General features: G+C 39.9%; 1 protein-coding gene across 4 annotated transcripts in view; it reads right to left on the reverse strand.

Moving 5' to 3' along the window:
- Positions 1–4,337: 4,337 nt before the first annotated feature.
- The window catches only part of HSD17B11 (hydroxysteroid 17-beta dehydrogenase 11), a 39,352-nt gene continuing 28,024 nt past the window's right edge, over positions 4,338–15,665 (reverse strand). For all 4 annotated transcript variants that reach the window (XM_048211914.2, XM_048211916.2, XM_048211915.2 and 1 more), the window contains 2 exons: positions 9,000–9,116; positions 4,338–5,197 (listed from right to left, as the gene is read on the reverse strand). In XM_048211914.2, coding sequence (XP_048067871.1) covers positions 5,107–5,197; positions 9,000–9,116 — 208 coding nt within the window. In that variant the 3' untranslated portion in view covers positions 4,338–5,106. The remainder of the gene's footprint in view (positions 5,198–8,999; positions 9,117–15,665) is intronic.

A 15,665-nucleotide genomic window follows, 5' to 3' on the forward strand; every position in this document is an offset into this window, starting at 1 on the left:
TAACAGCCTGAACTAAGACACCCGGAGCCAGAAGAAATTCTGCCTCAAGACTGTAGCATCAACTTCTGCCCGGGAGTTTCCAGTCTGCCAGCCTCTCCTACAGGTTTCAGAGTTGCTGCCTCCCACAATAATGTGAGCCAATTCCTCAATGCCTTGAAAGATATCTCTCCTCGTATGTATGTATGTATGTATGTATGTATGTATGTATGTATGTAAAACCTCCTCCTGGTTCTATTTCTCTGGAGAACTCTAATATAGGTAAGAAGCTAGGGGGTAAGTAAGATTGGATTACATATGGCCTTCTAGCTCATGGTAAGGACTTTAGCTTTAAATTTTAGGTGAGAAGTAATGGGGGATTTTGAGCTGAAGCATGACATGATCTCATATTTTAAAGACTCATTCTGGGGGTGCCTAGGTGGCACATTCAGTTATGCGTCGGACTCCTGATATCAGCTCAGGTCTTCATCTCAAGGTCCTGAGTTCAAGCCCCACTTTGGACTCCATGCTGGACGTAGAGCCTACTTAAAAAAAAAAAAAAGATTCATTCTGGCTGCTATGCTGGGGGGAACAAGAGGTGATGGTGACTTGCATCAGGGTGGTGGCAGTGGAGGTGATAAGAGGTGACAGAATTCTGGATATATTCTCAAGGTAGAGCAAACAGAATTGCTTTTGTAATGAATGTGGAAGGAATCAAGGATTACACTAAGTTTTTTGGCCTGAACAACTGGAATAATGGGGTTTGGAACAGGTTTGGGGTAACATCAAAAGCTCAGTTTCATAAATCTTAGGGTGAAATGCCTGCTGGTCACACCAGCAGAGACATTAAGAAGGGGGTTGCATATGTGTGTGGTATTCAGAGGAGAGATTCAGGCTGGAAATGTGGGAATGGTGACCAATATTGAATGTGTGTGCCAGAGGTTAGAGGGTTTTGGAGAGGTGAGGGATGAGGTGCGCAGAAGGAAGGAGGCAGGAGTAATTCTAAGTTTTTACCTTGGACACTTGGTAGACATGCCATTCTCTGCTAGGGAACACAGACGGTGTACAGAAGATGCTAGGTTTTGCATGTGTTGGTTATAAGAGATTTATGTAACTGGAACTGGAAATAACAGAGGAGATTACACAATCTAATTCAGTCCTTTTACAGATGAGAAACAGAGAGGTTCCTCATCTGTAAAAGGACTGAATTAGATTGTGTAATCTGAAACAGAGGTTCCAGCGCAGCTAGCTTGAATTGGATGGCCCAGTGCTCTTTTTGCTGTACTAGGCCACGTGTAATTATAGGGAAGACTATGAAAGTAAAAGGCACATCTCTTTTGTCCCAAGATTGTCCAGCCATGCCTATACCAATTAAAAAAAAAAAAGTGGAAATGAAAGAGAAAAAGGAAAAAAAAAACCTTCAGTGGTCAGATCGACTCTATGGTCAAGTGGGAATTCCTATGTATTTTGGAAGGATGTGATGTCCAGCACAGGTCCAGACTATCCCAGTATTTTCGGGCTCAGCATTTTAACTTTAGGAAACTTGAGACTGTTGTGATATTGGGTCAGTCCAGGCTAGCCTTTTTTCAGGTAGAATACTCGGGCACCTGCATGCAGCATTTTGTTTCACCTTAAAATAATTCCTAGATGAAAGAGCTTCAATCAGAGATTATCATTGGCTGATTATGGAATATTGTTTGAATACCAAGGAAAGCTTGGGCAAAAGGAGATACAGGGTGTTTAGGGTGATGGTTTGACTCTCCAAGAATCCCACTGAGGCTGTCCGACAGTGAGGTTGCACTCAAATCCTCAGCCTGACCTCTGAGTAGCTGTGTGATTTTCGGTTAAGTTTGTTGAATCTCTTCAGGCTACCTCATCTATAAAATGGGAAGAATGATGTCTACCACCAGAATTCTTCAAGGGAATAAATCTATCACCAAGCCTGGAAGAGGAAGGTCTTAATAACTGCTCCCTGTCCCCACAGCAAAATCCTTCTTAGCTGTTTACGCACTAGCCAAGTTGGTGTTGATGACATACTAAGGGTCAGTTGTAACCCTTTTCCTTGACCTGATTCCTCACTCTTTCTAATCATCATTTCCATTAAAAAGAATAGATTTCTGGCAAGTGAGAATGGTGGCATGGGGACAGGGACAGGGAAGAGTGTTTCTGAAGGCAAGCATGGGAATATTCTCAAAGGGAATAAGAAAGGCCAGTGAATCCTAGTCATCCCAGGCAGAGCCCCAAGGGTGACAGCAAGGGCTCAGACTTTATGGTGTGTCCAGGGAGGGCTGGTGCCTTGCCAACGGTCAGAATTTCCCTACCCCACAAAAGAGCCATCTGTCATCAAGGTCTTAGTTTAGGACCACAGAATACCATAACAGTTGATAATTAGAGAAGTCTTTCCTGTTTACCCCAAGACAACATAAGCCTCTTTGATTTTGGTGTGATTCTCAGAAGCAGCCCTATCGATGGCTGAGATGAATTTTCCCACTAAATTGTGGAGAAGTGGGTTTAGAGTTAGAATTCATTCACTCAAATCAACAGTTAAAAGTTTTCAGGCCTAGGGATGCCTGGGTGGCTCAGTTGGTTAAGTGGCTGCCTTTGGTTCAGGTCATGATGCCAGGGTCCTGGGATCGAGTCCCACATCAGGCTCCTCACTTGGCAGGGAGCCTGCTTCTCCCTTTGTCTCTGTCTGCCGTTCCCCCTGCTTGTGTGTTCTCTCTCTCTCTCTCTCACTCTCTCTCTGTTAAATAAATAAGTAAAATCTTAAAAAAAAATTCAGATCTAGAGTCACAGCAGTAATTGCCTGATGTTAGCGAATCAGAGCAAACTTTTTTTTTTTTTTTAAAGGGCAGAGAATAAAAGCCCAGAACCTCTACAGTATTCATGAGCCTCTCAGCAGAGCTGGGGTCCCAGTCTCTAAGATTCTTCTGGGTTCCTGCTCCCTACGGGAATTTCAACAATGCCTTCAACACCGCCTGCTACACAGAATTGCAGGAGGATTAAATGGCAAACCGTGCTAGCGTGTGCTTAGCACCCCGAAAAGGGACCAAGCCCCATCTTGTCAGCATACCATCCAAGAAGTAGTACTTCTTTCTCGTAATGCTTAATGCCGGAGCCCACTCAGATGTTAATTTCAGACAAGAGTGTTAAGAGCTAAACATGTTTACTGTAAAAAGAGGAAAGTTATCAGTATATCTGGGGCCTCAGTTATCTTACCGAAGATTTCGCTGAAGGTTTTCTCCTTACCTACTTCATTGTTCCGCTTGGCAAGCTGAATGGGTATAACTTACAGCAATGAATTAACACTACATGTATTTCAAAATGACTTATAAGCCGACCATAAGAGACTCTCCATCTTCTAGTGTTAGTCTCTGCTAACAGGACAGGGTCTAGGTAAATCTATAAATTCTGTGGTTATTCCCAGGCACTCTAATAGAGTGCTACCACAGTATTGCTCCTGTGTGGAGAAGAATGTCAGTTCTGTTATTCAGATATAACAATGTTTTCGAAGACTGCATTCTTGACGCAGATATCCGTTGAATGTAGAATGTAACTGTATTTAGATTCTCTGTATCAGAAGAAGGAAGTTGATGGGCGGGGAGAAATGTATTGTAGGAACACCTGCTGTGAAGTTCTCTCATCTATCATAGAATCTACAGTGTACCCTTCCTTAAACAGATATCATTGATCCTTCTAATCTGCAGCGGCACTGATGAGACTGCTTAATTTGCTGAGTAGGTCAAGTGTTTAGACTTAAATAAATACGTTAGAAGTTTTCGGACCTAGAGCCACAGCATAATTGCCTGATGGCGGAGAATAAAAGCCGAGAGCCTGCACAGTATTCAGGAACCTCTCAGCAGAGCCGGGGCTGCAGCCTCTAAGGTTCTGGGTTCCTGCTCCCTACGGGAATTTCAACGATGCCTTCAACACCGCCTGCTACACAGAATTGCTGTAGGTAAATAAGCAAATATTAAATAAATACGTTTCTGTTTAGAAACGGAAATAAGATCTTTTACCATGAACTTTACCTAATGTGACTCATTTACTCCATTTCACAAGAGTCAGTATTCTGATTTATGTTTTCTGAGTGTGAACCTTCTGATACAAGGACCAAAGTTCTTTCCTTTGTATATGTGTCTAATACAGTCTTGGAAATATTTTTCTTCAATAGAAATCCAACAAGCCTGCTTATTTTTCCCATTTATAAGTTGGATCTTATATTCTCATCTCACTGAACATCACTCACATCTGAGAAAGTTCTGGATGTTAAAGAAAAGTTCTTTGATTGCATAATCCATTTTCCTTTAATTTGAAGGTTAAGCCAAGTTCCGCTCAAGATGAAAAGATGGAGACAAAAGTTTAAGTCTGATCTGTTTATTGTTGCCATTGTGGGTACATTCTCCTAATTCTCTGCCTCAAATCCCAATGATGTCTTTATACCTGCAACACGTGTCGATCTCTGGTTTCCTTGAGCTAAAATGTCTGGCTTTGGAATGTGAGGCATCTTTCAGGAAACAGAGTGGTAATGTGTAAGATGAAATGTTTGAGTAATATTTCTTACATCATATGAAACTGTGAAATGCCACTAGATACAGTCCTTCAGTGTATTTAGAGAGCCTGAAGGTTTTTCTTTTATAGAAAATAGAAAAGGAAACGTGCAATAAAATTTAAGTGCAATTCGAAATAAAAATATATCTTACACATTTATAGTACAAATTTTGGAAAGACTTCACAAGCCACAAAATCTTAGAAATTATTATAAAATTATTTCTATTCCTTTTCTCCATTTTCTATAAGGTCAATTCCTAAGATATTCCCCTCTTTGTATTGTATGAAATTAGCTTTCTGCTAAGGGACAAGTGATAATAAATGAGGACTGCCAGGGCCTCAAAAGATGACATTGAAGAAAGAAAGATAATGAGGAAAGCAGAAGTCTAAATATTAAAGTTCTGATTAGTATTAGATGAAATTGACTTAACCCTGGTATATCAGTTCTATTTATTTATAGCTAATGTATGAAGAAGAATTTAAGTTACACTACTTAAACATAATAATGTTTTGGAAAGCAGGTATTTTTGAAGATATGTATTTACGTCAACTAAACGTGGAATGTAATCCATGTAGGATTTATTGTCCTTTAGTTTTATATCCAATAACTGCATCAAACCTAATATCGATCTTTCGTTTTAAAAATGCCAGGAAACGCTCAGGAAGGATCCTAAAAAAAAGATACATGAAAATAATTAGGAAATTAATATTAAGTGCATTTATAAAATATCTTTTAAAACGCTTACATTTCTCATATATCATCCTTTTTTGCATAAGAAAAAGAGCTTTTTAATTTATATTCTATGTATGAGGCAGCTGTACTTAGTGTATAAATCATATGCTGGAATACAGTCACACAGCCCTGCGATACAATGAGAGGAAGGGAGAACAGGCACAAACAAGATGGAAACTATTTTGTTGGACTTTCTCTTTTCCTTTCTCTTTCTTTTTTCTTTCTTTCTCTCTTTCCTTTAAGAATAAGGAAGTTTTTTGGATATTTCTTTAAAAAACAGACTTTAGCCTTATTGTCCTAGTCCCCACTTAATAATGGGTATTTGTAAAGTCTCCCCATTATAATGCTGTTTTCTCATCCACAGCTGGCTATGGAAATGTCTGCAGGATGGATCTTTCCATCCTACCGTCTACAGAGAGCCTCGGATGAGTATGTGCTATAATCCTTGTCTAAAAACTAAAGACGTGATTTGTCTCTTACTTCCCTGCACTATTTTCTAATGCATGTAAGTGCTGCTGTGACAGCAAACAAAAAAAATTCATAGCAACTTCTTGTCATCAGTAGTTTCTCAATCAGTAGAGATACTACATATCTATAATCTGTGATTTGGGTGTATCCTTTATCATGTATTATTTTAAACAAGATCAGTCTTTTTTTTTAAGGGTCAGTTAGATAAACAAGATTAGTTTTAAGATTAGGAGATTTAACTCTGAGTCACTACTATGTGTTCTTTCCAATTAAATCCATTTCATTGTCAAAAGGAAAAGGAAGGAGGCTTCACCTCCTTTAGGGTAGGAGTGACTTGAAATATTTAGTTTTTGAACTAGATACACGCCTGTGTTTCTCAGAGGATCTAAGAGAGGAGGTATCTAGAACTGCAGAGTTGAGAGGCTAAAGGCTTTTAAAACAAGAAACATGACATGGGAAAGGAAGTGAGAACAGAAACTAATTTTATACTTTATAATCTAAAATATTATTTAAAATGTTCCACTGAGAGACTGAGGAGACAGAACTGCTAAATGAAAATGCAGATAAAGCACTTGGTTTTGAGCATAATGCTGAATAAGTTATTTAACTTTTGAGTTTAAACTCCTCACTTGAAAATGGAAAAATTAACATCTACTCCATCGCGTTCTTGTGAAGAATCAATGTGTTAATATAAAATGCTTTAAACACTTTATTTTGTACATGGTGGACACATAGTAGGTCTAATTTTTTTCCTCCCCACCCTATATGGGCAGACCTCAGAGATACTGCAGGTTTGGTGCCGAACTGCTGCAATAAAGCGAATATCACAATAAAGCGAGTCCAGTGAAATTTTTGGTGTCCCAGTGCATATAAAGATTATGTTTACACTATACCGTAGTCTCTTAAGTGTGCAATAGCATTATGTCTAAAAAAATTTTTATAGACCGTAATTAAAAGACACTTTATTGCTAAAACATGCTAACCAATATCTGAGCTTTCAGGGAGTTGTAATCAGCGATCACAGATCACCGTAACAAATTGTGAAAAAGTGTGAAACAGTGCAAGAGTTATCGGCACGTGACAGAGACATGAAGTCAGAAAACGGTGCTGGAAAAATGACACTGACAGGGTTGCTTGATACAGGGTTACCACAAACCTTCAGTTTGTAAAAACATAGTATCTGAGAGTACAGTGAGGTGAAGGGTAGTAGAATGAGGAATGCCGGTACTTAAGAATATGGAGGAATTCGCCACATTCCGATGAGACTGAGAATCTAAACAGAATATGTAAGTTGGTGTAACTACAGTTGAACCTTGCACAACACACATATATCTTTTGACTCTCCAAAAACTTAACTACTAAAAGCCTACTGTTGACTAGAAGCCTTACTGACCACCTAAACAATCAACATGTGTTTTACATGTTATATGTATTATACGCTATATTCTTCCCCCCCATACTATAGTCTTACAGTAAAGTAAACTAGAGAAAATAAAATGTTATTAAGAAAATCATAAGGAAGAGAATACATTTATAGTACTGTATTGTATCAAAAAAAAAAAATCCACCTCTAAATACATCTGACCAGATAGCATTAAAATAAGGCCTGGTAGGGGCACCTGGGTGGCTCAGTCGTTAAGCGTCTGCCTTTGGCTCAGGGCATGATCCCGGAGTTCTGGGATCGAGCCCCATGTCAGGCTCTTCCGCTGGAAGCCTGCTTCTTCCTCTCCCACTCCCCCTGCTTGTGTTCCCTCTCTCGCTGGCTGTCTCTATCTCTGTCAAATAAATAAATAAAATCTTTTAAAAAATAATAAAAAAATAAAATAAAATAAGGCCTGGCAACTGAGCACCAAACATTCACAGTCAGAGAAAAATCGGCAATGCTAATAATAGCGTTACTTATAATAATAATAGCTGTATATAACATTTATTGAGTATTTATAGTATACTAAATAATTTAAGTGTGCCATTTTATTTATACCTCACAGTCCTATAATGTCTATCTGTCTCCGTGTGACAGATATTTAAAATTATCTTCCCAAGCGATCCTGATACCCCACCATGTTGCAGAAACCTGACTGCAGGGACAGAGAACAAGAGGCAGGCTGGCTGGCTGGCTGGCTTCCTTCCTTCCTTCCCTCTTTTAACCTAAGCCACCTCTTCACATTCCCCTCATGACCTGGACCAGCCTCACTGCTACACGGTGTTCCCGTACGAGTAATGAGGCAATGTGTTATGGGGAAGGCGGTTAAGCCAGCGGTTCCCAATCTTGGCTGTACATCAGAATCACTTGGAAAGTTGTCTCTTTCAGAGACCGGCCCACATCCAGGCCAATTACATCAGTCGTGGGGAGTAGGTCCCAGGCGTTAGTATTTTGAAAACTCCCAAGTGAATGCCAATGTGACTAAAGCTGAGAGCTAGTGCCCTAAAGAAATGCTTCTCAAATTTGAATATGCATTCAAATCACCTGTGGATGCTACAAGAATGCAAATTCTGATTCAGGACATCAAGAGATTCTGTTTTTCTAACACACTCCCAGGTGATGCTGATGCCACTGGTCCATACAAGTAGTCAGGCTCAAGGATCTCTAAAATTCTACAGGGTTATTTAACAGTTCCTATGCTTCAGTATGATTTTACACAAAATAAGAGCCCGATGATTATCTTTGCATATTTAGATGAATATCTAAAACCTTACAATGGTCTCCTCCAATATCTAGTTCCATGATTCCATTATGTAATGATGCTTACAAGCTATCCTTCTTGGGATGCCAGAGTGGCTCAGTCAGTTAAGCGTCTGCCTCCGGCTCAGGTCATGATCCCAGGGTCCTGGGATGGAGTCCCGCATCGGGCTCCTTGCTCAGTGCAGAGCCTGCTTCTCCCTCTCTCTCTGCTGCTCCCCCTGCTTGTGCTCTCTCCCTCTCTCTCGCTCTCTGACAAATAAATAAATAAAATCTTTAAAAAAAAACAACTATCCTTCTTCATAGTCATTCATCTGTGAGATAAGACTTTCAGAAATATACATCTTTCTTTCTCTAAAAAGAAAACTTAAAAACTTGTGGAAATTATTCAGTTCATTAACCCCATTGCTATACAAACGCTGCATCAAGGATTAACAAATGTGGTTTTAAAAACTGATGGATTGTTGAAGCCTATCTTTTTTATACCTAATTCCATTTAATTGTACTTTACCAAATGTCTCATTTTAAATCTGAGTAAAAAGATGTAATACATAAATATTTATCATGCTGATAAACGTAAATATCACTTACTTTTCCACCACTGTTAAAAAGCTTATACAAGATGGAATAAAAATCATTTTCTGCTCAGTCAGGATCCCATTCACCAGCTTGTCTACCACTTCCTCCGGTTCCAGGGTGGGTCCCAAACTGAAATCAGAAGTAGTCTTCAGCAACCAAACACTTCACGGAAGCTTTGGCTTTAGTGAGGCGCTAAACAAAGAAGCTAAATTACCGTAGTCAGCACAACATCACGGACTTGCAGTACCTGGCCCATTGTAAGTGCTCAAAAATAGTAGCTGCTGTAGCATGAATAATAGCCACGACCACTTATTTAGTGCTTATCACGTACTGTGCACTGTGCTAAACACGCCCCACAGGCCATCACACGGAAGTTTTGCAACAGCCTGTGACGGAGAGACTACAGTCCTAATTGTGCAAATGAGAATTATAGAAGTAGCCAGAACTCAAAAATAATTGAGTTAGATTAGGACTGACAAACTCACTTTTAAATCTTTAGAAGTCTTGGGGAGCCTAGGTGGCCAGTCCATTGAGCTCAGTCAATTGAGCTCAGATCATGGTCCCAGAGTCCTGGGATCAAGCCCCACATCAGGACGTCCTGCTTAGTGGGGAGTCTGCTTCTCCGTCTCTCTCTGTCCCTCCCCCTGCTTGTGCTCTCCTTCTCTCTCGCTCTCTCTCAAATAAATAAATAAATAGAATCTTGAAAAAAATCTTTAGAGGTGTTGGGGAAAAAGACAAGTACCGTTATACAAGTTTTATTATATACTAAGACTCTTTAGCGAACAATTTCTAAAGAATCAGAGAAAATTAAAGTATAAAAATGTCTCCAGTGCCTAGTATCCAAAATCTATAAAGAACTTAACAACACCCAAGGAACAAATAATCCAATCAAGAAATGGGCAGAAGACACGAACAGACATTTCTGCAAAGAAGACAACCAAATGGACAACAGACACATGGAAAAGTGCTCAATATCACTTAATATCACTTGGCATCAGGGAAATACAAATCAAAACCACAATGCGATACCACCTCACACCAGTCAGAATGGCTAAAATGAACAAGTCAGGAAACGACAGATGTTGGTGAGGATGTGGAGAAAGGGGAACCCTCTTACACTGTTGGTAGGAATGCAAGCTGGTGCAGCCACTCTGGAAAACAGTCTGGAGGTTCCTCAAAAAGTTGAAAATAGAACTACCCTACGACCCAGCAATTGCACTACTGGGTATTTACCCCAAAGATACAAATGTAGTGATCTGAAGGGGCACCTGCACCCCCATCTTTATAGCAGCTATGTCCACGATAGCCAAACTATGGAAAGAGCCCAGATGTCCATCTATAGATGAATGGATAAAGAAGATGGTGTGTGTGTGTGTGTGTGTGTGTGTGTGATGGAATATTATGCAGCCATCAAAAATGACATCTTGCCATTTCCAAGGACATGGATGGAACTAGAGGGTATTATGCTAAGTGAAATAAGTCAATCAGAGAAAGACAACTACCATATGACTTCATTGATATGTGGAATTTGAGAAACAAGGCAGAGGATCATAGGGGAAGAGAGGAAAAAATGAAACGATGAAACCAGAGAGGGAGACAAACTATAAGAGACTCTTAATCTCAGAAAACAAACTGAGGGTTGCTGGAGGGGATGGGGGTGGGGGGATGGAGTCACTGGGTTATGGGCATTGGGGAGGGTATGTGGTTTTTTTTGTTTTGTTTTTAAGATTTTGTTTATTTATTTGACAGAGAGAGAGACAGCCAGTGAGAGAGGGAACACAAGCAGGGAGAGTGGGAGAGGAACGAGCAGGCCTCCAGCGGAGGAGCCCGATGTGGGGCTCAATCCCAGAACATCGGGATCACGCCCTGAGCTGAAGGCAGACGCTCAACGACTGAGCCACCCAGGCGCCCCTGGGGAGGGTATGTGTTGTAATCAGCACTGGGTATCATATAAGATTGATAAATCACAGACCTGTACCCCTGAAGCTAATAATACATTATATGTTAATTAATTGAATTTAAATTAAAAATAAAATAAAAATATAAACAAAACAAGAAATGTGCCCAATTCTAGGTCCTTCATCTCCATAGGGAACCTTTATATTTACTAGGTCTTGGTTTACTTTTCAGCCTTATTACTTAGTTCCATGTTGCACCCTCACTGGGCAATCACCCTGGCATACGCACTGTGGAGTAGCAGGAGGTCTCTAAAAGGTGGCCTTTGCTATCTGCGTGTTAGAGCGTGCGCACTTTGGATGGTATTACACAAGAACTGGTCCTAATTTTTTAACATTTTATTGATGACTTGGAAAAAAAGGTATATAATTACATACACTCATGAAATTTGCCAACATCACCACACTATTTGAGTGAGTAATATTCTGGGGAGGCAGATTTTAAATGTGTGTGACTAGTTAAGAGAAGTGAGACAAAAGGAATTGGATGAGAACAAATATAAAGGAACAAATATAGACTAGTTCATTTGGAAAGAAAAAATGTGCAGTAAAGTAAAATTAGGACAGTTGAGAAGTGTAGTTTTATACTCAAAAGTGAGCATGATTCATACGGGGATCATAGGGGAAGGGAGAAAACTGAATGGAAAGAAACCAGACAGGGAGCCAAACCATGAGAAACTCTTGACTCTGGGAAACAAACTGGGGGTTGTGGAAAGGGAGGTGTGTTGGGGGGATGGGATAACTGGGTGATGGGCATTAAGGAGGGCACGTGATGTGATAAGCACTGGATGTTATATGCAACTAATGAATCATTGAACACCACACCAAAAACTAATGATACACTATATGTTAGCTAATTGAATTTAAATTTTAAAAAGTGAGCATGATAATTGAATATATCAAGGAGAGCAGAGTTTAAAATATATATGACATGATCTTTCATTCTCAGTATAGGTCATTTATGAAAATACTATGCTCCCCCTGGACCCTGAAATATTATATAGGAAAAACGCAGTGATGCAATAGAAGAGGAAATGTAATTATAAAGATGATAGCTTTTGGCCCAGAGGAGGCAAATATGAAAGGCAATGGAAGCTTGAAGAAGACTAAGCCCTCCTTTAGCCTGTGGCATAAGCAGAGCACCAAGGAGGAGGAACCGAGAAACTGAAAGATGCTGGTGCCTTGAAGTGTTCAGAAGGAAATTCACTTTCTAGCATATCGCTACCAGACTTCACTATTCCCGAGCTCCATGAAAGCTCGCAAACACCTGTGTAAACAGTATAGTATACTTCCCCATTCACACTGTGGCCTTGTGAACCTACCAACCAAATGGTGTTGTACTGACTAAACTTTTCTTAGTGTATTTGATCTCTTTACCCAAAGTCTTAGCCTCTGCCAAAGAAATTTTCATTAAATTTAATGGCTGGCCAATACCATGATTTTTAAAAGACCAAAAAGAAAAGGCCTCCGGAAAATAATATCTTGGCAGAATAAAATCTTAATCATGAGAGTATCAGTACGTGGAAAATTATTTTTCCCAGACAGTCTAGTCTTAGTAAGAGTTGCAAATCCTATTAAATAAATGCTCATGATGGATTTTGTAGAAACTGTCCGAAAATACTTCAGGCCTATCTGTTGGTGTGGGGAAGGGGAATGCATGTGAGGGCATAGGAATACTTATATTATTATGAAAATGAGGACATTACTGCCAACCTTACAGACATAAAAGGGGTTATAAGAGAATACTATGAACGATTGTATGCCAACAATTAGATGACCTAGAAGAAATGTACAAACTCCTAGAAAAACACAAAGTACTACAACTGATTCAAGAGAAAATATAAAATCTGAGTAATGGGGCGCCTGGGTGGCTCAGTCGTTAAGCCTCTGCCTTTGGCCCAGGGAGTGATCCTAGGGACTTGGGATCGAGCCCCACATCAGGCTCCCTGCTCCACTGGGAGCCTGCTTCTTCCTCTCCCACTCCCCCTGCTTGTGTTCCCTCTCTCGCTGGCTGTCTCTCTGTCAAATAAATAAATAAAACCTTTAAAAAAAAATCTGAGTAACATTTCAGATAGCTTCATGAAAAACTCTACTTAATGTTTAAAGAATTAACATCAGTCCTTCTTAAAGTTCTTAAAGTTCTTCAAAAAAATACAACTCTTCCTAGCTCAGTCTAAAAGCCAGAGTTACCCTGTAACTAAAGCCAGACTAAGATATCACTAGAAAACTAAATAACAGTATCTCTTATGAATACAGATACAAATATCCTCAATAAAATCCAGCATCAAACCAAATGCAGCTTCATAGTAAAAGGATTATAAGGGTGCCTGGGTGGCTCAGTTAAGTGTCTGCCTTCAGTTCAGGTCGTAATCCTGGAGTCCCGGGATCGAGCCCCATGTCAGGCTCCCTGCTCAGCAAAGAGTCTGCCTCTCCCTCTTCCTCTGCCCCTTCCCACTTGTGTTCTCATTCTCTCTAGATCACTCTCTCTCTCTCAAATAAATAAATAAAATCTTTTAAAAAAAGGATTATATACCATGGCCAAGTGAGATTTATTGCAAGAATGCAAGGCAGGGGCATCAGGGTGGCTTGGTTGGTTAAGCATCCAGTTCTTGGTTTTAGCTCAGCTCACGATGTTGAGGTTGTGAGGTTGAGCCCTGCATCAGGCTTGGTGAAGAGTCTCTGCTTGAGATTCTCTCCCTCTCCCTCTGTCCCTCCCCTGGCTCTTCTCTCTCTCTCTCTTTAAAATAAAATAGGTAAAAAAAAAAAAAGAACACACAAAAAAACTCCAAGAATGCTAGGTGGTTCACCATATAAAAATCAATCATTATAATATATCATACGAAAAGCCCCACATGATCATCTCAATAGACACAGAGAAAGCATTTGACACAACACAACATGCTTTCATGCGGGGGGAAAAAAGCACTTAACAAACTAGGAACATGAGGGAACTTCCTTAAGCTGATATGGCAAGTGCTTGTATGAGGCAGCGTGATTTGTATAGGCAGAGTGGAGAAAAGAAAATAACAGGACTTATTAAATATGAAAAGATGATCATCAGCCTTTCTAATAATCAAAAAAACTAATATAACACAGAAGTTCTTTTTTCCCTTCATCACACTGACAAAGATTAAACGTATGCTAATATTCAAAGCTGGCACAGATAAGGGGAATAGGTACTTCATACCCTGCTGGTGGCAGGATAAATCAGGACGATCCTGGAGGGCAATCTAATAAATCTATCAAAAGTAAATAAGTTCCTACTCTTTTTTTTTTTTTAAGATTTTATTTATTTATTTGACAGAGATAGAGACAGCCAGCGAGAGAGGGAACACAAGCACGGGGAGTGGGAGAGGAAGAAGCAGGCTCCCAGAGGAAGAGCCCGACATGAGGCTCGATCCCAGAACCCCGGGATCACGCCCTGAGCCGAAGGCAGATGCTTAACGACTGAGCCACCCAGGCGCCCCATAAGTTCCTACTCTTTAATCCAGCAATTCCATTTCAAAAAAAAATCATAACCAAATGGTTAGAAAAGTGAACAAAGATACATATGCACATATACACGTATACTCAGCAAGCTTCCCAATTACTTTTTGTCACTAGTAGCACTTTGCCAGGAGAGGGCACTCTTGCCCATAAGGAAGGTTATTTTGGACAACCTTGTCCTGGGGGCAAGGTTAAAAAATTCAATTACCATTTTCAAAAATATGGTGTCTGTTTTTAACTGCTGAAAGACAGTCTGGGTGAAAAAAACCAACTCAAATATATTATATCAGGGTCCAATGAGGGTTTTCGTCCTGAAAGTGATGAGGAAATTGGCAAATCTTATCCTTGAGGATGGAACTCACCTCTTCCTTTGACACTTCCTCTTAATTTTAATGGACTCTTTTAAAAAAAAATTATTTATTTTTATTGAGATACAACCGACACATCACATATCACATGTAAGTTTAAGGTGTATGATGTGTTGATTTGACACATTTATATATTGCAATATGATTACCATGGAATTAGCTAACACCTCCATCACATGATTTTGTGTGTGTGTGTGATGGGAACAACTAAGATGTAGCCTCTTAGCAACTTTGATGTTTATAATATAGTATTGCTGTCTACAATCACTATGCACATTAGAACTCCAGAAGTTATTTATCTACTGGTTGCAAGTTTATGCCCTGAAACAATTATCTCCCCAGTGCTCCCACCCCCAGCTTCTGGTAACTACCATTCTACTCTGTGTTTTTACGAGTCCAGCTTTTTTAGATTGCACACATAGGTGAGATCATATAGTACTTGTCTGACAGGTTAGTGAAGTTTTATCCTCATTCTACTCCTCCTGGTCAGGGTCTACTCCTCAGGTGCCCAAATTAATCTGTCCTTTATGTTCTCTGTTCAGGGTCCAAGTAGGGTTTTCTTGATTAATAAAGGTGAATTAAAACACTGCCTTCTGAAGTAAATATGTTCACTTTTGCTTTCTAACAAAATTGTATTTTAAAAATAGGCTCTTGGGGCATCTGGGTAGCATAGTCGTTTGGGTGTTCAACTCTTGGTTTTGGCTCAGGTTGTGATCTCAGGGTCATGGGATCAAGTCCTGCACTGGGCTCCACACTCAGCCTGGAGTCTGCTTGGGTTTCTCTCTCCTTCTCCCACAGCCCCTCTCCCTGCGTGCTCTCTCTCTAAAATAAATAGATAAATTTTTTAAAAAATAGGCTCTTGGACAATT

This window comes from Ursus arctos, unplaced genomic scaffold, assembly GCF_023065955.2.
Source record: "Ursus arctos isolate Adak ecotype North America unplaced genomic scaffold, UrsArc2.0 scaffold_9, whole genome shotgun sequence".
Taxonomy (NCBI): domain Eukaryota; kingdom Metazoa; phylum Chordata; class Mammalia; order Carnivora; family Ursidae; genus Ursus; species Ursus arctos.